General features: G+C 38.1%; 1 protein-coding gene across 9 annotated transcripts in view; it reads right to left on the reverse strand.

The window, feature by feature from the left end:
• ANKS1B (ankyrin repeat and sterile alpha motif domain containing 1B) overlaps nucleotides 1-25,249 on the reverse strand; it is a 1,091,613-nt gene that overhangs the window by 307,087 nt on the left and 759,277 nt on the right. For all 9 annotated transcript variants that reach the window (XM_078076455.1, XM_078076454.1, XM_078076453.1 and 6 more), the window contains one exon: nucleotides 9,177-9,275. In XM_078076455.1, the coding sequence (XP_077932581.1) occupies nucleotides 9,177-9,275 (99 nt within the window). The remainder of the gene's footprint in view (nucleotides 1-9,176; nucleotides 9,276-25,249) is intronic.

A 25,249-nucleotide genomic window follows, 5' to 3' on the forward strand; every position in this document is an offset into this window, starting at 1 on the left:
TTACTTAGCCCGGACTGGGCAAGGGCGGGGCAATTCCGCCTCCGGCAAAGACATTTTGAAACCACGGCAACAGGCCCCTCCCCCAGAAGATCAGCAAGAACAGCCAGCCAAGACCAAGTTTACTGATCAATGAGAACGGCAGAACTCCAGCGCTAGGGGAATAATGCACATAGAATCCATGGCTTTTTTTACCATGATTCTTTGGTCTTTCAAAGTTAATTTTTTTTTAACTGTCTTTTTTTTTTTTAATTTTTCTTTTTCTCTTTTTCAACCAACATCTTATCAATCCCTTTTTAAAAAAACATTTTTATTTTTCATTTTTAGAGTCATATTCTATCCCTTCATAGTAGTTACCCTTATTTTTGGCATATATATATAAGTTGTTCTCTCTTTAAAATTTTGAGATAGTTTCTTCTATCAGATCAAAATATACCCTAAATCTCTAGTGTATGGTTTTGTTCTACTCTCCTGCCTGATCACATTCTCTCCCTTTTTTTTTCTTTTTTTTTTTAAATCCTCTTCTTTCTTTTTTCAACCAACTTCTTATCAATTCCTTTTATAAAATTTTTCATAATTTTCATCTTTACAGTCATATTCCATCCCTTCATCATATCAACCCTTATTTTTGTACATATATAAGTTTTTCTTTCTTTAAAATTTTGGGAGGCACTTTCTTCTAACAGACCAAAATACACCCAAAATCTAGTGTGTGGCACTGATCTATGCACCAGCCCGATCATATTTGATCATATTCTGTTTTTTTTGTTTTGTTCTGTTTTTGTTTGTTTTTATCTTTTTCTTTCTTTTTCTTTTTTCTTTCTTTCCCTTTCTTTTCCCCCGGCTTCAGGTCTTTTCTGATTTGTTTAGAGTATATTTTCTGGGGACATTGTTACCCTGTTAGCATTTTGTTCTCTCATTCATCTATTCTCCTCTGGACTAAAATGACAAGACAGAAAAAATGACCTCAACCAAAAGAACAAGAGGTAGTATCGACTGCCAGGGACCTACTCAATACGGACATTAGTACGATGTCAGATCTAGAGTTCAGAATCATCACTTTAAAGATACTAGCTGGGCTTGAAAAAAGCATGGAAGTTATTAGAGAAAACCTTTCTGGAGAAATAAAAGAACTAAAATCTAACCAAGTCAAAATCAAAAAGGCTATTAAGAGGTGCAATAAAAAATGGGGGCGCTAACTGCTAGGATAAATGAGGCAGAAGAGAAAATCAGTGATATAGAAGACATAATGATGGAGAATAAAGAAGCTGAGAAAAAGAGAGACAAACAACTACTGGATCATGAGGGCAGAATTCGAGAGATAAGCGATACCATAAGACGAAACAACATTAGAATAATTGGGATCCCAGAAGAAGAAAGAGAGAGGGGCAGTAGGTATATTGGAGCAAATTATAGCAGAGAACTTCCCTAATTTGGGGAAGGAAACAGGCATCAAAATCCAGGAGGCACAGAGAACCCCTCTCAAAATCAATAAAAATAGGTCAACACCCCGCCATCTAATAATAAAACTTACAAGTCTCAGAGACAAAGAGAAAATCCTGAAAGCAGCTCGGGAGAAGAGGTATGTAACCTACAATGGTAGAAACATTCGATTGGCAACAGACCTATCCACAGAGACCTGGCAGGCCAGAAAGGACTGGCATGATATCTTCAGAGCACTAAACGAGAAAAATATGCAGCCAAGAATACTATATCCAGCTAGGCTGTCATTGAAAATAGAAGGAGAGATAAAAAGCTTCCAGGACAAACAGAAACTAAAGGAATTTGCAAACACGAAACCAGCCCTAAAAGAAATATTGAAAGGAGTCCTCTAAGCAAAGAGAGAGCCTAAAAGCAACATAGACCAGAAAGGAACACAGACAATATACAGTAACAGTCACCTTACAGGCAATACAATGGCACTAAATTCCTATCTTTCAATAGTTACCCTGAATGTAAATGGGCTAAATGCCCCAATCAAAAGACACAGGCTATCAGAGTGGATTAAAAAACAAGACCCATTGATATGCTGTCTGCAAGAGACTCATTTTAGATCCAAAGACACCCCCAGATTGAAAGTGAGAGGGTGGAAAACCATTTACCATGCTAATGGACACCAAAAGAAAGCTGGGGTGGCAATTCTTATATCAGACAAATTAGATTTTAAACCAAAGACTGTAATAAGAAATGAGGAAGGACACTATATCATACTTAAAGGGTCTATCCAACAAGAAGATCAGAGCAGAAATCAATTAAATAGAAACCAAAAGAACAGTGGAACAGATCAACAAAACTAGGAGCTGGTTCTTTGAAAGCATTAATAAGGTTGATAAACCCCTGGCCAGACTTATCAAAAAGAAAAGAGAAAGGACCCAAATCAACAAAATCATGAATGAAAGAGGAGAGATCACAACGAACACCAAAGAAATACAAACAATTATAAGAACATATTATGAGCAACTCTATGCCAGCAAATTAGATAATCTGGAAGAAATGGATGCATTCCTAGAGATGTATCAACTACCAAAACTTGAACCAGGAAGAAATAGAAAACCTGAACAGACCTATAACCACTAAGGAAATTGAAGCAATCATCAAAAATCTCCCAAAACACAAAAGCCCAGGGCCAGATGGCTTCCCAGGGGAATTCTACCAAACATTTAAAGAAGAATTAATACCTATTCTTCCAAAACTGTTTCAAAAAATAGAAAGGGAAGGAAAACTTCCAAACTCGTTTTATGAGGCCACCATTACCTTGATCCCCAAACCAAAGACCCCATCAAAAAGGAGAATTACAGACCAATATCCTTGATGAAGATGGATGCAAAAATTCTCACCAAAATACTAGCCAATAGGATCCAACAGTACATTAAAAGGATTATTTACCACGACCAAGTGGGATTTATCCCGGGGCTGCAAGGTTGGTTCAACATCCGCAAATCAATCAACGTGATACAATGCATTAACAAAAGAAAGAACAAGAACCATATGATCCTCTCAATAGATGCAGAAAAAGCATTTGACAAAGTACAGCATCCTTTCTTGATTAAAACTCTTCAGAGTATAGGGATAGAGGGTACATACCTCAATATCATAAAAGCCATCTATGAAAAACCTACAGCAAATATCATTCTCAATGGGGAAAAACTGAGAGCTTTCCCCCTAAGGTCAGGAACGTGGCAGGGATGTCCACTATCACCACTGCTATTCAACATGGTATTAGAAGTCCTAGCCACAGCAATCAGACAACAAAAAGAAATCAAAGGCATCCAAATTGGCAAAGAAGAAGTCAAACTCTCACTCTTTGCAGATGATATGATACTTTATGTGGAAAACCCAAAAGACTCCACCCCAAAACTGCTAGAACTCATACAGGAATTCAGTAAAGTGGCAGGATGTAAAATCAATGCACAGAAATCAGTGGCATTCCTATACACCAACAACAAGACAGAAGAAAGAGAAATTAAGGAGTTGATCCCATTTATAACTGCACTCAAAACCATAAGATACCTAGGAATAAATCTAACCAAAGAGGCAAAGGATCTGTACTCAGAAAACTATAAAATACTCATGAAAGAAATTGAGGAAGACACAAAGAAATGGAAAAATGTTCCATGCTCATGGATTGGAAGAATAAATATTGTGAAGATGTCAATGCTACCTAGAGCAATCTACACATTCAATGCAATCCCCATCAAAATACCATCCACTTTTTTCAAAGAAGTGGAACAAATAATCCTAAAATTTGTATGGAACCAGAAAAGACCCCGAATAGCCAGAGGAATGTTGAAAAGAAAAGCAAAGCTGGCAGCATCACAATTCTGGACTTCCAGCTCTATTACAAAGCTGTCATCATCAAGACAGTATGGTACTGGCACAAAAACAGACACATAGATCAATGGAACAGAATAGAGAGCCCAGAAATGGACCCTCAACTCTATGGTCAACTCATCTTTGACAAAGCAGGAAAGAATGTCCAATGGCAAAAAGACAGTCTCTTCAACAAATGGTGTTGGGAAAATTGGACAGCCACATGCAGAAGAATGAAACTGGACCATTTCCTTACACCACACACAAAAATAGATTCAAAATGGCTGAAAGACCTAAATGTGAGACAGGAGTCCATCAAAATCCTAAAGGAGAACACAGGCAGCAACCTCTTCGACCTCAGCCACAGGAACTTCTTCCTAGAAACATTGCCAAAGGCAAGGGAAGCAAGGGCAAAAATGAATTATTGGGACTTCATGAAGATAAAAAGCTTTTGCACAGCAAAAGAAACAGTCAACAAAACCAAAAGACAACCGACGGAATGGGAGAAGATATTTGCAAATGACATATCAGATAAAAGGCTAGTATCCAAAATCTATAAAGAACTTATCAAACTCAACACCCAAAGAACAAAGAATCCAATCAAGAAATGGGCAGAAGGCATGAACAGACATTTTTCCAAAGAAGACATCCAAATGGCCAACAGACACATGAAAAAGTGCTCAACATCGCTTGGCATCAGGGAAATACAAATCAAAACCTCAATGAGATACCACCTCACACCAGTCAGAATGGCTAAAATTAACAAGTCAGGAAACGACAGATGTTGGCGAGGATGCGGAGAAAGGGGAACCCTCCTACACTGTTGGTGGGAATGCAAGCTGGTGCAGCCACTCTGGAAAACAGTATAGAGGTTCCTCAAAAAGTTGAAAATAGAGCTACCATACGATCCAGCAATTGCACTACTGGGTATTTACCCCAAAGATACAAATGTAGGGATGCGAAGGGGTACGTGCACCCCGATGTTTATAGCAGCAATGTCCACAATAGCCAAACTGTGGAAAGAGCCAAGATGTCCATCAACAGATGAATGGATAAAGAAGAAGTGGTATATATATACAATGGAATATTATGCAGCCATCAAAAGGAATGAGATCTTGCCATTTGCAACGACGTGGATGGAACTGGAGGGTATCATGCTGAGCGAAATAAGTCAATCAGAGAAAGACATGTATCATATGACCTCACTGATATGAGGAATTCTTAATCTCAGGAAACAAAATGAGGGTTGCTGGAGTGGGGGGTGGGGTGGGAGGGATGGGGTGGCTGGGTGATAGACACTGGGGAAGGTATGTGCTATGGTGAGCGCTGTGAATTGTGCAAGACTGTTGAATCACAGATCTGTACCTCTGAAACAAATAATGCAATATATGTTAGGAAAAAAAAAAGCAGGAGGGGAAGAATGAAGGGGGGGAATCGGAGGGGGAGACGAACCATGAGAGACGATGGACTCTGAAAAACAAACTGAGGGTTCTAGAGGAGAGGGGGGTGGGAGGATGGGTTAGCCTGGAGATGGGTATTAAAGAGGGCACGTTCTGCATGGAGCAGTGGGTGTTATGCACAATGAATCATGGAACACTACATCAAAAACTAATGATGTAATGTATGGTGATTAACATAGCAATAAAAAAGTAAAAAAAAAATACATCAATACATTCCATGAGTTTGATGTATCAAATGCACTTGAGAACATGCAGACCGTTGCATTGGTGAATATTTCAATATTATAAAGGGCATATTACAGAAGAACTATTCTTACCAAAGGAATAAACTTTTGTCTTTGAAACTTGAAACAACAAATACAAATAAAGCATGAAAAACATGCTTTGAAGTGTTCTAACAGATCAAGATTGCATTTAGCAAACCACCTTTTCTCTGTTTAGGAACAATCTCAGGGATTCCAAAACACAATATGTTAATTAAAGGATTTCAGGTAGCAATCATGGAATATTTTTCGTGACAGATGAAGAACACAGATATTCTGAAGACTAAAATTGCATAAACAAAACAAAGAGACACGGTGTCCCTTTTGCGGCACTGCAAAGTTAGAGTGAATGCAAATGAATGTGCTGGCAGTAAAATTACACTATTAACCATCTGAAGATTGGGCTCATTACCTAAGAAGGCAAAGCATCAATTTGTAGCATTATAACATTCTGTTTGTGCTGATGAACACGTGTTTGGATGTTTTTACATATTCTCTACTCATTTGGGTGCATAGTAAGCACTTTCGCATCAGCCTCTTGATAAAAGCTTAATTTTGTATTGTTTCTGTTATATTGTTTTCTCTAATGGGAATGATATTCTGTCTTAAAAATAAACACTCCATTTGTTCTCCAAATAATTCCGAGTTCAGGTTCTTTTGTTCTCATTATCAAATGGCATATACACAATTATGGATATATCTTAAGATTGAGGCACTCTTCGATTTGAAAAAAAATGTATATTTGAATAACGAGAGGAAAATATTCATTCAGTCGCTCATTCTTTTATTCTTTAAATGCGCATGTATTGAGCTAAGCACATTGGGAAATTCAAGGATGGATGTGACACTGTCTCTGCCTTCAGGATGTTTCTAAGGCAAGAGTGGTAGAGCATTATTAGTACCTTCAGAACAGGCAGAGCTATCAAATCTCAGAGGAAAGAGACAGCAGTGTATTACTGCCTTCTACAAACATTTTTGACCACCTATGATGTGACTGGCACTGCTGTAGGGGCTGGGTATATAGGAAGGAACAAGATAGTCAAGGTCCCTGAGCTTATGGACCCTGCATCTTGGGGGAGAGGTGAAAAATAAGGAAAAAACAAACACATAAATAATCTAACTTCAGGTAGCCATAAGTGCCACGGAGAAACTAAAGTGGGGTAATATGAAGGACAGTGATAGTATGTGTGTGTGACTTTGAGGTCACCAAGGCCTGGGTGAGGAGACAGCAGCTGAGTAGAGATTTAATGATGTATAGGAACAAGGGTATGAAAATTTGAATAAAAGACTTTCTAGGCAAAGAGACCAGTATGGAAAGGCCTTGAGGCAAAAATGAGCTTGGTATATTCTGGAACAAAAAGAAACCATATAACTAGAGTTGAGGAAAATGGGAGAGTGAGAGATGAGGCCATGAAGGTGGGAAGGGGCCAGAGCCTATTGACTTCTGTAGGCTGTGATAAAGATTTTATTCTAAGTGAGAAGGGAATCCATTGGAGATTTTCTTTTCTTTTATTTTTATTTTCTTTAAGATTATTTATTTATGTATTCATGAGAGATGGAGAGAGAGAGGCAGAGGGAGAAGCAGGCTCCCCGCTGAGCAGGGAGCCTGAATGTGGGCCTCAATTCCAGGACCCCGGGATCATAACCTGAGCCGAAGGCAGATGCCCAACCATCTGAGCCACCCAGGCACCCTCCATTGGAGATTTTGAACAGAGTGTGCGTGATCTGATTTACATTTGAGAAGGATCATTCTGGATGCTGTGTGAAATTCAAATGTAGAGTGATAAGAAAGGTAACTAGGACAGAGATTAGGTATCTATGAATTATCCAAGCTAGAGAGAACCAATGAGAAATTGACTCCAGTAGTCTAACCTAGAGATGATAGATAGAACCTATTGTGGCAGTCCAGTTAATGGTGGTTGGTTTGGACTAGGGTGATAATTACCAAGGTGAGAGAAGTGGTTCCATTTAGGGGAAGTTTCATAAAGGAAGTGATATGGAACTATTTGAGCTGAACTTGACAGGCAGGCTTGTGACACGGGGGTAGTCACTTATTGATTTATTGAGTGCCTACCATGGGCTGCACACTGAGCTCGGTGTTGGGGGTACAGCAGTGTAGAAGTCCTCGCAGACAATGAGGAGCAAACTTGCTGAGGAAATAATATTTTAAGATACAAAAGTAGTGGGGTGAACAATACGCTTATAAGAATTACTTCTGGAATTAGTTCTAAGGCCACTTATTCTTTTCCTTTTACTGTAGAAAATTGTATGATCAAACTCCTTTGTATGCGTAACTCTCCTTGAATTTGCAAAAGTGTTAAGCTTCTATCAGTAGACACTCAGTTCACTGTCAGTTGGCAAATTTCATCAGATCACTTCCTTAGAAATAGTGGTTAATATTTATCTTTCTCGTGCTAAGGAGAAATTATAGCCTCATTAGAAAGGAAAAGAGCAGAGGAGAATACAAAATATATGGTAAGTTCATACATTTAGGTGCAAGTCTAACTGTTCATCTGTTTTCAGTCTTGCCCACTGAATCTTTTCCCAGCTGGTTGACCCTACTTCAACTTTCCCTCCTTCTCATGCCTATTGTATACTGCCTCCAAAATTGACTGGCCTAAAGCAGTCCAGTCATGTCTGTTCCCCAGAGCCTATAGAACAAATTTCAAATTCCTTAGCCTGACATAGACTGACCCAACCTACTTTTTCTGCTTTATCTCTGACTATACTCTCTAATTGTTTAATCACACTGGATTTTTTTTTCTTTTTTAAAAAATTATTTAAAAAACTGTGGCAAAATAACAAAACATAAAATTTACCACCTTAACCATTTTTAAGTGTATAATTTAGTGGCAATGATTAAGGACATTCACATTGTTGGGCAAATCTCATTGCATTTTAAATCACACAGTATCACTATTCCCCTAATACTTTTGGCAATTTATATTTGTATTTATATGATTTCTGCTGATCCCTGAAATGCTTTCCTTTTCCTTATCAGTTAAAGTCCTACATTATCTTGAAGACCAGTGCTCAGATCCTACCTCTTGCTTTAGGCTCCTATGAAATCTTATCTGGAAACAGAAGGTCAACTCTGTTGCTAGGTAACATAGTGCTTATAGTTAAAAGAACATGTTGGTTGGCAAACTGCATCTAGACTGGGAGGATTTATACATTAACTATAAATACCTGATGGGGATGTGATACTTTGGTCTTCCTTGAGTGATGACTCTTGTAATTAGGCAGATTCCTAAGTCTATGGAGTTGTACAAGAGGGGGGCATGAGGCTTCTAATTCAGGAACATTCCCACACCCACCCAATATTGATCTTGTCTTCTTGTACCTGAGCTGTCACCTGAGGGGCATGGACTGATGTTTGTACCAATATAAGGACTCGCACTGAAGAGAACCCCTGAAGGCGCCCTGCTGGTCAGTGGTGTTTCCTGTATGACATCCTTCTCATCCACCTAAAGCCAAGTTTGGCCCACAGTAGTCTTGTGAGTCTGAACATTTCATTGGACCTAAGAAGAACTGCTTTGGGGAGTTTAAACAATATGTAGAGATGGTGTCCTAAGTACTAACAGCCCTTTCACATCTGGACTGAAGACTGCTGTACATAGGGCCAGGCTAAGAAAGCATTGCTTACCTTTGGAAGAAGCTGGATTGCCTGTAGAATTCTTTGTCTGTGCCCAGAATTAAGGATTCCAATTTCCAACAAATCCTGATCTTCCATAACATTGCTTCCCTGAAACAAACCCAGAAATGTTACAAGTTAAATTAGGTATTTTTACTATGCGTAAATAATGATTTATTTAATGCAGAGAAAAATAACCAACAAGTGAGCTGATTTTTACAAACAAAAACAGAGTCATTCTTCTTTGAGGGTGAGGGCAAGTAGGAGGTCACCTATGTGACTGAGTTGAAGGTTCTGGGAAAGCTTCCTTCCTCTCAGAAATGCTCTTATGGCTCACTATTTATGGTTGGGTTATCTGCATTGGGGATTCGTTCCTGTGACCTAAAACTCTGTTCCCCTAAAAATGTAAATGCTTCTGAGAAGAGTTGCCCTTTAGGATCTTCAGTGATCTACCTATACGTTGACATGAATGAATCAGTTTTTTCTTCCCTTGAAAACAGATTGTGAGAGGAGGACTGATTAAAAAATTGAAATATACTAGGCTAGTTAAAATTGGGAATTAATAATTAATCTTAAAATACTGAATGCCAGACATCTGATCAAGATAATGGGGATACAACAATGAATAATTTGCAGGTCCCTGCCCACAACTGTCTTTATTCTTTCTAGTCCAGGGATGGAAACAGATTTTCAAAGGCAGGTAGAATGCTGTGAATACGCTATGATGGTGACACATGCTTGGGAACCCCAAGGGGATCTGGGGGGTGTTTTCAGCAGAGATGATGTCTGATCAGATATCTGAAGCATGGTTAGGACTTAGCACTCAACAGAGGGAGGACACAAGAAAAATTATGTACAGTGTTCTGTGGGTGAGAAAGAACATAGCATATTCAGAAGCACTGGGTTCTTGGATGAGTTGGAGAGAGGAACAAAAGGTAAGGTTGGCAAAGTAAGCCGAAGCCAGACTATACGCACATTGTATGCCAGGCTGAGGAATTCAGACTTCATCCTGACCATAACGGGGAGCCATGGATAGATGGCAAAAACAGGAGTTACATATGAGATTCTAAATTTACAAAGATCAATTTAGTTTAATTTTAGATCAATTTAGTGGCTGGGCCTCAGTTTCCTTACCTATAACATGACAAAGTTGAGCCACACGATCTCCAAGGACCAGTCTAGTCCTGAAATTCTTTGATTTCAATGATTTTTTAGGCCTCTGATTAATATTCTAATACAGAAATTTATAGATTGTTTATTTTGTCCCTAAATTTTAGTCTTTTGTAGCTTGTAAGCTAGTGTTTCTCTTTAAATTGAGGGGTCTATAGAGAAGTTCAGAATTCGGATCACTCCTTTTCTGGACAAATCAAACTGTCTTATTAATGTGTAACAAAAACACTGAGTAGAAATTACAGAACACATATTTATGGAGAGCAATGGGTACTGACAGATATTTAAAGCAAAAGAGAATGAATTCGAAAGGGCAATCCTGGGAGCATGGAGACCATTAGGAGCTACCGCAGTTGTTCTAGAGACAATGTGGGCTTAGACTGAGGTAGTGGTGGTCATGGGAGATAGAAAGATATGGGTGGGTTTGAAACTATCAAGAAGTTTGACTCAGTGACTGAATGCATGTAATGATGGAGAAATGCAGAACACACAATAGTTCCAGGCTTGGACAATGGGGGTGAATCATGATGTCTTTTCCGGAGGTAATAAAGGAGGATGGGCCTATCTATATGGTACAAAGTGAGACCAATATCTTTCCCTGTACAGGGACAGAATAGATGAATATAAACAATTTAATATCAGACTACATTATAAATGGATAATTGATTGTTCTTAGAAAGATTAAAGCCATAAAAATGGTATCATAGCTAGAGATTTAAAATGGGCATTCACTGGGCAAAAACATTCCACCTACTCATGATATCATTCCTATGCTTAAGCTACCCTGGCCTTCTCAGAGGAGGCAGAACGATCCAGGTATATAGCAGCATGATAATGAAAAGCCTAATGAAAAACAAATAAAGCCAGTCTTGGCAAAATGCCACAGGAAACATTGCTCTCAAGAAATTACTCTGTGCACACAATAGAGCATGGCTAAGAATATAAATGGCTTCATTTTGAGAAAGCGTTATTATTTCCAGAAATGGACCAGTATGTCCTGAGTAGGATATATCATACCATTCTGTATTTGACTTTTAGTCTTTAAAGGGTTTCCAAAAGGAGTTAAAAGGATCTTAAAAAACAAAAACAGAAAAAAAAAACACAACAAGAAACAAAAAACTTTGTCCATCTATGTGTTAGACCATTACCAGGTTTTCCATGGGCTAAATTAGCAGCCCACAACATTAGCTCACATACATTCTTTGGTGTGTCTGTGTTTGTCTTCTGTCAGTGTGTCTTCTGCTTCAGTAATTATAGATACCTACTATCTATAGGTAATTCTGAAAATTTGATTTCAGTATTTGAATACTGAAATGATATGAAGGATTAAATCCTTAAAACCACTGTTCTTCCTCTAAACTACCAATATACCATCTTCTCTTACCTTCAGTAGGAGGAACCTTTTTGAAAAATTGTAGGGAAGTTAGACATCTTCTCTTTGGGTCAAATTTCATAGCATATGGAATAATTACCAAACACTTCTGAAAAATGAGTGAAAATTTGGGAAGCACAGTGCAAATGGTGAGAATGTGCCCAAGGGGAAATGGTACTAATTGTGGAAATGTAAAGAAAAGGATTCACTGTCCCCAATGAGGCATGCTGTTAGAAATTTTCTATTTTCTCTCTTATTGCAATATATAGAGATACCAAAAATATCCTGGTGCATCATCTAGCCAGTCTTTTTTTGAAACACCACCAGGCTTAGAGTCTAAAGATCTGGGTCCGAATCTTGTTTGGGTAAACTTAGCTAAGTCATATATTATTTCTAGGTCTCATGGTCCTCACCCGTAAAATGCAGTTCAATGAATACTCATTAAGTTCTAAAATGCTATGATTTCAGTCATTTCTAACTTTTGATTAATATCCTTATATGTAAATATAGATTGTATAATTTGAAGTTATATTTACATTGCAACTACATTTTAGTGTTTCAGAACTTGCAACCTAAAGTTAGCTTTAAGAAGTATGGTTGACCCTTGAACAACATGGGTTTGAACTGTGTGCGTCCACTTAAACCTTGATTTTTTTTCAATAAATACAGTACAGTACTGCAAATCTATTTTCTCTTCCTATGACTTTCTTAATAACATTTTCTTTTCTCTATTTTACTTTAATGTAAGAATATAGTATATCATATTCATAACATATAAAATATGTGTTAATCAACTGTTTATGTATTAGTAAGGCTTCCTGTTAACAGTAGGCTATTAGTAGTTAAATTTTGGGGGAGGTAAAAATTATATGCAGATGTTTGGCTGCATGGGGCAACCAGGGTGAGGGGGGTGGTCAGCACCCTAAACCCCTGCATTGTTCAAGGGTCAACTGTAATTATAGAGAAATATAAGAATGCACTTTTTTGGGACAAATTAATCTCAGTATTAGGTAGGAACTTATAACATTTATTATTAAAAGAAATGACAGAATACCTTAATTCTGTAATATCATGGATTCTTCCAGCTTTTCAGAGAAAAATTAAATATTTCAAATCTCACAACTAACCATTTCATTTGCACTTGGGTAACAGATGTGCCATCAAAGACAATAAACATGTCCATTCTTCCTGGGGAGTTGAAATTTATTCTCATGTTATGACTTGCCTTCACTAAATGTTAGAAAATCTCAGCTTATCCTTCCCCCTGCCCCTAATAATAGCTGAATGTAAACTCTAGCTTTCTCCCTCCTCTATTCATTTTTCACATGACTGCCAGATCAAAGATTTTTGGAGTAGAGCTCCATTATGTGTGTTTTCTGCTTAATCAGCTACTACACTGCACTCACTCTCTACCTCCTCATCCCCAGTATGCATACTGCCTCTACTTCCTCATCTCCCATTTACTCCTCAACCCACTGCAATATGCTTTTACCCCCACTAACTCCATAGAGTTTCTCTGCCAAATGTTGAGGAAGACTTCTCAGTTGCCATATCTAGTTGATTCTTTTCAAACCGGATTTCAAAAAATGCATTGGCCACGTGTGGCTGGTGGCTACACTACTGGACAGCACAAATAGAGAATATTTCTGTCATCAAAGAAAATTCTATTAGACAGCGCTTCTCCACAATTAAAGACATTGAAACTGTAGTTGAATCACACAGATAGGAGGAAAAAAAGTGGGGACTGATAAGGAATCAGAACAGGGAGTCAGAAATACTCATGAGTCATCCTTAGGATATAATTGATGTGCTTCTTAGTCAAAGTTCATGAACATAAAATTGAGGATGTTTAGCAAATTTTCTTCAAAATTTTCAGTCATTAAAACAAATTAGTAGTAGTTCTATTTTCATTAGCGTTTCTTATGGGACTAGAAATCTATGCTATCAAAATGACAAATCAAATCAAGGAGTAATTTCTTATTTTCTTAGCACACTACCAGGCACATTGCACAAGGCACTTAGGGAATAATAATCAGTAGATAAAGTTGCTTAGTTAATGACTTACTGGAAGGATGAAAGGCCCAAGACAGTATTTTTAGAATAGCTGTTCTTTTACTGACAAGAAATATCTAATCCAGGGTGGTCCTTATTGCTTTCTTAAATCATGGAATGAGGAAAAATAACATATTTTATGCTCTGAGAGCTGAAAACTGAAGCTTCTCTGACCCTGGGGAGAATATTTTATATTATTGGATTTTTTTTTTCAGCTGTGATATACTAACAAGATGACCAAATAGAATAAAAAGTAGTGTTTTGTACTTAATGCTCCATGAGAAATATAACAGCTATTTATTGAAATAATCTCTCAAATATATCTAAACTGATCACTTCTGTCTCTCAGAACTCCAGCTTGAAAAGTCCTCTTATTTTTATAACCTCAATTCCATATCATATTCATTTAGCAAACTTTCCTTCAAGTTGCATATTATATATAATAAATCCCTACAGATGCTAGGGAAACATGTTTAAGGACCATAGGGAACTTGTTTCTTTTTAATATAAGCTTAAGTTGGATGTTATTTATTCTCTCTCTTCAGTTCAAGACTGAAAAAATGGAGAGGATTCTGTCAATTTGGAGAAAATTTCTTTTGCTCTATAATTAACCAAACTAGATTCTTCTCCACAATTTGTGTGGCCTGGAATATTTAAAATAGAATATTTGTATGATAGAATGATAGCAAGATCTTGCAAACTCACACATGGAGAAACACATATTTTAGTTTATTTTTAATATTTTTACAGCCTAAATGATGTGGTGGCATAAAACTATATATAATATTCTTGGAATATGTACCTCTTAGCTTCTATAAAGGCTTTGAGTCAATTTGATATCAACCTACAAGTAAACCGAATGTGTCTTTTCTGCATGATTAGGATGGTAACTATTGGGATAAGTCCCAGATTTATAATTTCCCTATCAGTGTTGGAAAGTTTTATTTTGTTTATCAGATGGAAACATGGGTTACCATAAGTAATCAGATAATGGATGATGTGCTTTTTCTAATTTTATTTTATTTTTTAAAATTAAAAAAAATTTTTGTGTGTGTGTGTTTCTTCCAATTTTAATTCCCTTTCTTACACAAATGAAATGACAGTGGAAGAAAACAGTATACTTTTTTACTTCTCTACCTTAGCCCTCCATTTGAAAATACTCTGTCTATTGCAATGGAATTTCTTGTTCACGACTTGACTAGATTTTCACATTCTTAGCTTATGAAGAGTTTCTTAGATTCTTTAGACCATTTGGATTATTGATTCAAATAAATGTCACATTATTGAGCAATAAGTTAGAGAGCATCTTATATATGTAGAGTATATTTTAATAAATAATCTATATCTTAGAATTATTTTTTTAAGATTAGTATTTATACCTCACATGATTATAATGAGTTTTATACTACCAGTTTTTCCTTCTTACTTTTCAAGCCTATTTCCCCTTTGAAACATCTGTTCTGAAGCTATGGAGAGAGAGAGAAAAGGAATTTAAGTAATCAGGTATTTATTTGTTAAGGAGTGAGCAAGGTTTGATGATTTCATAAGTTACAATTCTAATTCATTTGAGTGTGTTCATGTGTTCATGTAGATTTTAGAATTATGTATAAGATTTCAAAGTCATTTATACAGTAACTTGTACTGTCTTGGTCAAGTTTCACAGGTGCAAGAGGAAGCTTATTCATTTTTAAGGATGTTAATCCACCAGTCTTACAAGAAGAAACGAGGTTGTGAACAAAACTTATTTGTATGTTTTTACTTTTTTCCAGGTACATGCATATGAAAATATGAGGCTTATGAACACCTACTGTCTTCTTTCAATTTTCATACCAATCGCAGTTGGTGTAAACATAAAGTAAATTACACACTTACTGAGTTCTTATTCTGTGCCAGGCCCTGTTTTGTTTTTTTTTTTTTTTGAAGATTTTTATTTATTTATTTGAGAGAGAGTGAGAGCGAGAGAGGAAAAAGCAGACTCACTGCTGAGCGGGGAGCCTGATATGGGGCTCGATCTCAGGACCCTGAGGTTATGACCTGAGCTGAAAGCAGACACTTGACCGACTGAACCCCCCAGGCGCCTGATCAGGCACTGTTCTAAATGCCTTAGACATATTATCTTATTTAATTTCACCATAGCTCTCTGAGGTAGGTACTTAATGGGCTCCCTTAGCTAATAGTAGCCTTTCTCATAACTATTACCCGACACTGCCTCCAGTGGGGTTAGTGTAGGAGAGAAAAGGTTCAGCAAAAAAATGTGGCAAGACCTAAGCCATTTGCATTTTGCTTTAGAGCCATATGAAATTCACATTTGAAAGCAAGTGTTCCAACATATTTTATGTTTGATTTCACAACGTTTGAGCAACAATGAATCTTTCTTTATAGAACAGAATTTGGAAAGCTGTCTGACCTATTCTTCCCTCCTCTGCTCCAGTCCTCTCTGTTCACTGAATCATGGAATCAGGGCTGGCAGGGACCTGGGGGGGTTTTCTTGTCTAAACGTTCCCTAACTAACCGCAAAGCTTTCACTTCCCTCTCTCTTTTGAAGCGTGGTGTCTAGCTGGGTTACACCATTCCCAAAGGGGTAGGGCGGATATTAAATTCTTTAAATGTTCTTTCCCAATAGCTGAATCTGAGCAGGGGGTGGGGATGGGGCTGGGGGGGGGGACACCTCAATCCTACTCGTTTAGTTTCCACTGAGCTGCAGACTGTGACAGGAGAGCTATTAGAAGAACATGCCAAAAGTGGAGATGAAAACAGTTAGCAGCTGTCCTGTGTCCTTTTCCAATCACAAGCTGTGAAGTTGAAAAAAATTTTTTTCCTTGGGTAGGCCGTACATAATCTTGGCATGTATCTGAGTTTTGTTCTTCTATCTAATATGCTGAATATTCCCCACTACCTTATAAGAGAAAAATGAGCAGCAATTAGGTTAGTTTGGACACCTTACCCTTAACAGAAGAGGAACATGGCACCTTTGTGTTTACAACAGGCTCCTCTTGCAAGTGGTCTCTCACTGGTGATACAGAGCTCTAAAGGGAAGCTCCTCTCTGGAGAAACAAAGACAATTTGCTCCCGAGTATAACCAACACAGCCACATACTCTGAAGCAGAAAAAAAGTGCCTAAAATGATTAATGTTAACTAGCAGCCACTGAGCACTCACTGAGTACCTGGTACTTTGTCTACCTTATTTAGAAACCTTACTACAGGGTTATAAGATAGGAGGCAATACCTTCATATCACAGACAAGGAAACTGAGTCCCAGAGCTATGAAACCATCTAGCTAGTTCACACAGTTAAAATACAATGGATCTGGGATCAATGTTCTACTCTTTCAGACTGTGACACCCATGTTTCCTTTGCTACAGTAAAGGAACCAAATGTTCAGTAGAGGACATTTTCTGGATGGAGATTCCAGTCAATGGATGTGTAACACTGCCAAGAAGTAACTCCTGTGATGCTATTTTCACCACAGCCCTTCATATATATTGACAGACCACTGGAAGTGACTGCCATGGTTTCTCCAACACATTTTATTTCAAATAAATTATTTACCTTCTGAAAGGTTAAGCGGTTAGTTCTTCCAACTGCCTTAGCGCAATCTAGAGCATGTTAATATAAGTGACAGAGTCTGGCTAAAGCACCAAGTAACTTCTCATGCTGAGCCAGGACTGTGCTGGGAGGTGGAAAATAATAGCATGGCATCAACTTGGCACTTCTCAGCTCTTCTGTAGAGCCCTTGTCAAACTATCTGTCTGGTCAACTGGGAAAGGACATATTGGATTTCTTTTCTTTAGGTCTCTTTCAAGGCCAGGATGTTGGAAAATTATCCAGTAAGGTAGAAAATGCCTGGGAATGTATCAAGGATATTTGTGTCCCTAACTTAATATATTCTGAATCCAGAGAAAAGAGTCAGCGCAGTCCCCTGAGAAGGCTATCCTGGCTAAAGGAGCCTGTCACGGTGAGGGTGGATAATTTAGTCCTGTGGGAATTGGGAGACCGGTCATAAAGGCGACTCATTAATCCATCAAAGAGATGGTTGTCCTCAAGGAGTGGATATCTACAGATTTAAGGATGATGAGGTTACCTGATACTGAACTATATTCAGAAATAGTCAAATAAATGTAGGAGGAGAGGAGCAAAGAGGAAGAGAAAGCAGGGAGGGAGAGAATGAGAGAGAGAAAGTATTGCTTATTAAGGGTGAAGGTGGTAGTGAGGAAAGTAGGGTTGCCAGATAAAACACAGAAATTCCAATTTACCCAGGATTGTATATTTTTATTTGCTTAATCTGGAAGCCTTACAGAAGAGGCTACTGAACACTGAAAATGAACTTGCAGAGTCCAATCCACAATCAGAGCTTCCACTGAGGTAGGACTTGCCACTAATTCATTTATTCAACATGTATTTGTTCACCTAATACTTTGTGAGCACTTACTATGTGCCAGGTACTAGGCTGGGTTCTGAGACACACTGAGAAAAGAGCAGACAAGGTCCCTCTGCTTTTAGAGTTTATAGTCTAGTGGGGAAAACAGGAAAATAACCAAACAAAAAATAATGCAAGTAATTATTATTTAGCAAAGTTTTATATAGGCCAAGAAATATTAAGAGCTTTACTTTGTTTATTGTTTACAAAAACCCCTGAGGTTGGTACAGTTATTACCCTTATTTAAAAATAAGGAATTGAAGACACAGAGAAGTTAATAATTTGTCCAAGTTCACATGTCTAGTAAAAATTGCTCTAAGGAAAATTAATACAGTGCTGTGGTAAAAGAAAAAAAATACAAACGAGATTTATGCTAGAAAGAATGGTCAGGAAAGCCTCTCTGAGAAAGTGATATGTAAATTGAGACATGAGGGATTAAAAGGAGCAACCAAACCACAGAAAGAGCCATTAGAACGGCATTGTAGAAGGAAGAGTAGGTACAAAGGCACTGAGATGGGAAACAGCCAGATATAGTCTAGGAGTAGACAGAAGGTTAATAAGACTAAATATAGTGACTGAGAGGGAAGAGGACATTGGAGGGGAAACAGGGCATACATAACGGGGATCCTGATAAGGGCTTTGATTTTATTCTAAGTGCAATGGAAAACACTGAAGGACATAAACTGACTTCTATTTTTTACTATATCTGGCTATGGTGTGAAGAATGGATGGAGGAATTGGGTGACATGGAACTTGAGCTCAACAGCCTGAATTGAAACGATAGCCTGGAGACACTGAAATCTGAGGAAAATGGGATGAAATATGACCTGTTGGAGAACCACAGGAATTGGCCTCACTGGGGAGTCAAATTTCCAAGCTAAATATTATCTTTCATTTGAATCAGAAAGAAAAGCCAGATGGCAAAGATGAAAGTCAGAATGGTCTTTGATATAGTGTCTAAATTGATACAACTATGGATAGAGATTGAATAATACTTGTTAAAATATAAACATCTATACTCCTTGGACTCAGCATTTCTATTTCTAAAAGTTGTAGACATTGTTGGTAGGCTGATCCCCTTCTCCCTTGCTATCTTCTACTATGGAGGCTGGAGAAATTGGTTCATGGACATGTCACATGTCCACCCTTGAAGCTATGGGTGGACATGTGACAAAATTTGCTCACTGGGGAACTTCTGGAAAAACTTTTGCTTTTCTGATTAAAAGGGAGAAATTCACCTGGTATCCTTGTATGTCCCTAAGAAAGTGGCTGTGGACTTTCCCCTGATGAGTTTGGTCAATTGTTCATACAAAGTGACAGAGATGGGTTCACAGTTGGTGAACCACCAAAAACAAATAACCCTATTGGATATCTGTATGCAGGCAAGTATGAGTTATGGGAGAGTTAGTCCCTAAATAAGAAAAGTTATTTAAAGCTGTCTCCATATTTTGCATACAAGTGGCTCTGGCCAGTGCTGATCTTTTAGTGAAAATAATGACGAGGATGTGGATTATGGCATGTAATAGAGGTCATAAGGGGTATTCACAATTTACCTTAGACAGACCTGGGTGCGATAATCACAAAGAAGAATAGAGAAGGATATTAGAAAGAATGAAAGTTATCAGAACAAAATTGGGAGGGTGTGTGCGTGTCCATCTATAGATTTGTTTGTTCTATTTCGACTTCAAATTATGAAATCTCACAGAAATAATTACTGAAGTAATTTATTTCCTATGGATTTTGGTTTCTGTTCACATTTGCTGGTTGTGAAATTACCAAAGTGTTGATGGAGTTGACAGATTTTAAATCTGGGAGTGGCTTTTAGCTTCTAATTGAAGATGACAGGCATCCAGAGATTGTATAGTCATCGTGGTTCTAAAGGAAGCACATTTTTACATAAATTTGAGTTTTTATAGGAAAGAATTTTTACACTTAAAATTTGAACACATTATAATCTTAACAGAGCAGAAACAGTGAGAACATTTGGGGGGTTTGTTAGGTTGGCCTGGGTGTGTGACTTCCCTGAAATCTTGAGATGTCAAAGTTTGTGGTTAGGTCCTTAGTAACTTGGAATGCCTTTGGTGGGCAGTGAATGGTGATTACCCTATTGAAACAATTGACCAGAATATTCTTGACTTTTCTCCACATTTATTTTGGTTTTAGTTTTGGTCTTGAAGACATTTTTCTTGAAATGTCTTCAGTAGAAAACATTTTTTCCCCCATGAAAACTTTGTTTTGGCTTGCTTTATATAAAAAATGTGGTGTTGGGGAAACTCACTGTATGTTTGTGTCCCCTCCAAATTCATATGTTGAAACCTAATTCCCAATGTGATGATATTTGGAAGTGGGGTCTTTGGGAGGTGGTCAGGTCTTGAGGGTAGAGCCCTCCTGAATGGAATTAGTGCTGTATAAAAGAGGCTTCAGAGAGCACCCTTGCTCCTTCTGCCATGTGAGGACACAGAGAAAACATGGCCATCTATGAACTAGGAGGTGGTCCCCTATCAGTCACCAAATCTGCTGGTGCCTTCATCTTGGACTTGCAGCCTCCAGAACTGTGAGAAATAAGTTGCTACTGTTTTTAAGCCAAGCAGTCTATGGTATTTTGTTATAGCACCCTGCATGGACTAAGACAGAATACAACACTGGAATTAAGTATGAGGAAATGGTCACTGTGGTTTACACAGGCAGGAGGCTAACCCAACCAAGGGGTTAAAGAACGCTGAGTGAAATCACAACTCAGAAGAGTCCTTTGGGCTGTTATAGAGTTGTGTGGCTCCATCATTTGGCCTTGGGTTGAATACGAAGGGAAAATTTGTGCCAAGGCACACAAACACCCATGTTCTCTGTATGGCATCTATACTTATGGATACTCTTTCCTCATTTCCTCCTATCATTTTCTTCACTAAACAAGAACAAGATATAGGAGAAAGGGAGACACCTTTTCTCATGATGAATATTATTAAATGTCCCCTTGTCTATTTTTTCTAATTAAAGAGAGAAATTCACTGGTACCAAACCCATCATAAATTCCTTCATATTAATTTGAGCATTATTAAAAATGGACACCTCTTGTCTAAGTTAAAGCAGATGCTAAATAGGCCATAGAATCTCTTATTTCTTTCTACTTGGTGTTATATGTCCTATACTCTTCATTGGATAGCAAAATTCTTGGGAGAAATTAAAATGACTTAAGCATCTTTGCATCTTCCCTATTACCTAGATTTTGCTGAAATTTTGAATAAAATAAAAGCTTGAAAGAATGAATACTAAGTAAAAAAAAATGAACCATAAGTTTATAAAAATATCCAGTCTAAGGATCACCAAGTAAGTTTGTAGCAAAAGGGTTGAAAAGTTTGAGCTGAAAATTCTAATATTTAGGATGTCTGATTTTTTTTCCTAATTGAAGAAAGGATAAAGATGGAATTTCCGGTACACGATAACACCAAAATGTTCTTAATTTTTTTCAGTTTTGCAAATTCTCATGATTTGATTTTCATCCAGGACTGTCAGTTGAGACATCTGATAATCTAAAAGCATTCAGAGAATTAGGATCCCATATGGCTCAAAAATATTTCCTTTCCGACAGGGAAAAAGAGAACACACTGTGAAAATAATACTGGTATAGCTTTTGGTTTATGTGTACAAGGAGCACAAATGAATTTAAACCATTATCTGTGGTATAATAATCATTATAATGATTATCAGGGTCAATTACAATGAATAAAATAAGAAGAATATATAGTTCTCATAAGCATGTTGCATTATGAAAAAGCAGAGGTATATTTCAAGGCAATGATAGCAATGTAGTTATGTTTAGTCTTATGGAAGCAACATTCATTGGAAATGAGCACCGAATTAGGAGTCCTGACTTATCACTAATTAACTGTGTAAACCTGGAGAAGTCTTTTAAGTTCCTTGGGACTTCATTTTCTCAACTGAACAATGATAAAAGTGGACCAGATGTTCCTTTTTAACACAGCATCTGTTCTGGAGGTTCTAGCTGGGAGTAAATCTACTCATATACTCATATTGTTTGAAGAATAGTTCTCCTTGTATGGGGGAAGTTATTTTCTTTAAATGAGTGTTAAGTATTAATGGACATTTATATAATGATGAGAGAGGACAGAGACTTGGTTGGGTTCAGCCAACTGCACCCACTGAATTAATAATAATAACAGTAGTAATAATAATAATGACTGGCAACATTCATTGGGTGTTGACTGTGGGCTGGACACTGCTTTAATCTTCAGAAAAATTCTACGAAATAGATATTATTATTAATACTCACATTTTACAGGTGAGAAAACTAAAGTTGAGAGATAACTAGAAACTTGGCTGAGATCACACAGGAAGTGGTAGGGCTGCGGTGCCAACTGAGGTGGCAATAAAGGGGACGATGGGAGCAGATAACCAGATGCCCCACATCCCATAGTTTCCAGACAAGTGTCTTCCACATGGAATCGCCTCACAGAGATCAGATGGGGGGAGTTTCTCCCTACTAGCCCCGTGGTCTGCATCAGCTCTCTTTCCCATTATCTCTACTGAGGAACTGGAGATTAATAAAGAGGATGGAATTTGGAGCTCCTGGGTTCACATTGCAGTTTTGCTTTTTAAGAGCTGAGGGACTCTGGGCAAGTAAGCTTCCTTTCTTCATCTTAAAATGGAGATACCAATGACGCCTACCTTTTAGGGACGTGGTACATAATGTTTATGGAATTGCTTCATAAACTATAAAGTAATATTGCTAAAAATAAAGCGTGCCTGCTAGGAACTACTTTTTTTCTCATTTTTTTTTTTGTTAGGAACATAGAGCTGTAAGTCTTCTAGTTTCATGTTGTTTTTGCCAGAAATAGTCTATTCTGAAAGAGGCAGCATGTGTGGTGGAAAAAAAAAATGTAGATTTTATTCCTAGCTCTGCCATTTACTTAGCTTTTTGGCCATGGGCAAGTCGCTTAATTGGGCATCCCACTGGTCCCCAGGCTCAGAAGGGCCCTGTGCTTGGGGTTTTAATGCTCTGTGGTTGCTGTCTTGAAATTCTTCAGCATTTTTTCTTTGGCTTTGTATTTTGTAAGTGAAGACTGATAGGACAATAGAGTATGTGTTGGGGTTTCTCACCATGACTCAGTGATGGGTTCTACTGAAAAGCTCTTCACTGCTTCCTAGGCTCACTGGCCCTAGGCCCTGCCTGGCCCCCTTTCTACCTGGTCCTAAAACTGCTGATGCCCTGCTCTCCACCTCCAGCAGGGTTGTGGGCACTGGCACAGGATGGGTTGAGATTAGGCATTCATACTCTATGGCACCTCAGCGTAGGGTATAATGTCTCTTATTCCCCCACTGGCTGGCAACACCATGGCATGTCTGGTGGGCAGTGAACCAAAGTCTACCCTTGATTCGGGTACCAAACATGTCCTGACGCAGAGATTTAAAAATCGTTGGAGGTCCTCTGTCCCCCATAGGTTCAAATGATGGGCCCCTAGGAAAAGGAGATGCCTAGCTTGACTTCCCCAGACCCTGCCCAGTTCAAGGTGCTGGGCATTGGTCAGAGGGCTGTTGGAAGGTGGGGCTCAGCAGATATCAGGCTCTGCAGTGAGGCACTTGTGTCTGCATTAGGAGGCAGGGTCCTAGGTGCCTGTGAGAGTCTGCACTCCCTGCAAGTATCTTGTGCCTGGGAGCACTACCTTGCCTGGAAACCTTCTTCCTTCCTTCCAACTTTCAACCTTCCCGAGTTTGGTTTGTATTTGTCTCTTTTGGCCAGCTCAAGGCACCCTTTGGATTAAAGCTATGAAATAAAAGTTGTGTGATTTTGGTGATTCTACATACAAATTAAATACTTTGATATTTGTGTTTTAAAATTGGCATTTCGGGCACCTGGGTGGCTCAGTTGGTTAAGTGACTGCCTTCGGCTCAGGTCATGATCCCAGGGTCCTGGGATCGAGTCCCATATCGGGCTTCTCCTGCTCTGCGGGGAGCCTGTTTCTCCCTCTCCCTCTGCTTGCCACTCCCCCTGCTTATGTTCTCTCTCTGTCAAATAAATAAATGAAATCTTTAAAAAAAAATAAAATTGGCATTTCACAATATAAAAAAAATGGCCAAATTCATGCTAATAAGAAAAAATTTTCATTTTTCCTTACTCAGAATACTAAATAAATAGTAAATTTAAAAACACCATAACAAGCTTGGAAAAACACAAGGAAGAAAGTAAAAAACCTTTATGTAATTTTGATGGCACTTTTACTCCCACCTTTTTAATGAGGGGTCCTACATTTTCATTTTGCACTGGGTCCCACAAACTATGTAGTTGGACATGCTCCCAGGGTGTAAGTTCTGCAAAATCACCTGGTCCCTGCATCACTCCACAGGTATCCGTAAACTCTGGAGTATCTGTAAGCTCAAGTTAGGAAGAATGGTTGGACTGACCCATGAACAGCTTACTCTCTATCCAGTTATCTGTGGCTTTATCTTTATCTTTCTAAGAAGGTAGAAAAGGAGAAATGGGGACCATCCTCTTTGAAACTACGGAGGTCATTTAACCTTACCAAGGATGATGCTTCACTAGACATTAACTAGATATAAATTCCATTTGTAGTTCTAGAGATTGGCTTAAAATTATGAAATTGTAATTTGCATGGTCTGCTGGGGCTCTTTTATTCATTCATTCATTCATTCATTCACTTATTCTCTTATTCTCACATTTATTTATACTGTCCTTTCATAACATACTGAGTGTTTATCATGCTGCACATACTTTGTTAGGCATTGAGAATTCAAAAGTGATTAAGATGCTCTCTCTCCTAAAGGAATACAGTCAGTGAGGGTGGGAGCTGGGAGGAAGACAGCACATAAATAGGTAATTATTTTTTGTGACAGCAAGTGCAATAATTATGGCTATACAGTAAAAAACATTTCTGAAGGCATAGGCATGAATCAAGGAAGACATTTTGGGGCAGGTGACATCTCTGTTTCCTACTAAGTGATTAGTAAAAGTTAGCCAGGATATAGAAAAATGGCAGAGGCAGGGAGGAGAAGGCATTGCATGGATGGGTTATAGCATGAACAAAGGCACTGAGACAACA

This window comes from Halichoerus grypus, chromosome 6 (genome assembly GCF_964656455.1).
Source record: "Halichoerus grypus chromosome 6, mHalGry1.hap1.1, whole genome shotgun sequence".
Taxonomy (NCBI): domain Eukaryota; kingdom Metazoa; phylum Chordata; class Mammalia; order Carnivora; family Phocidae; genus Halichoerus; species Halichoerus grypus.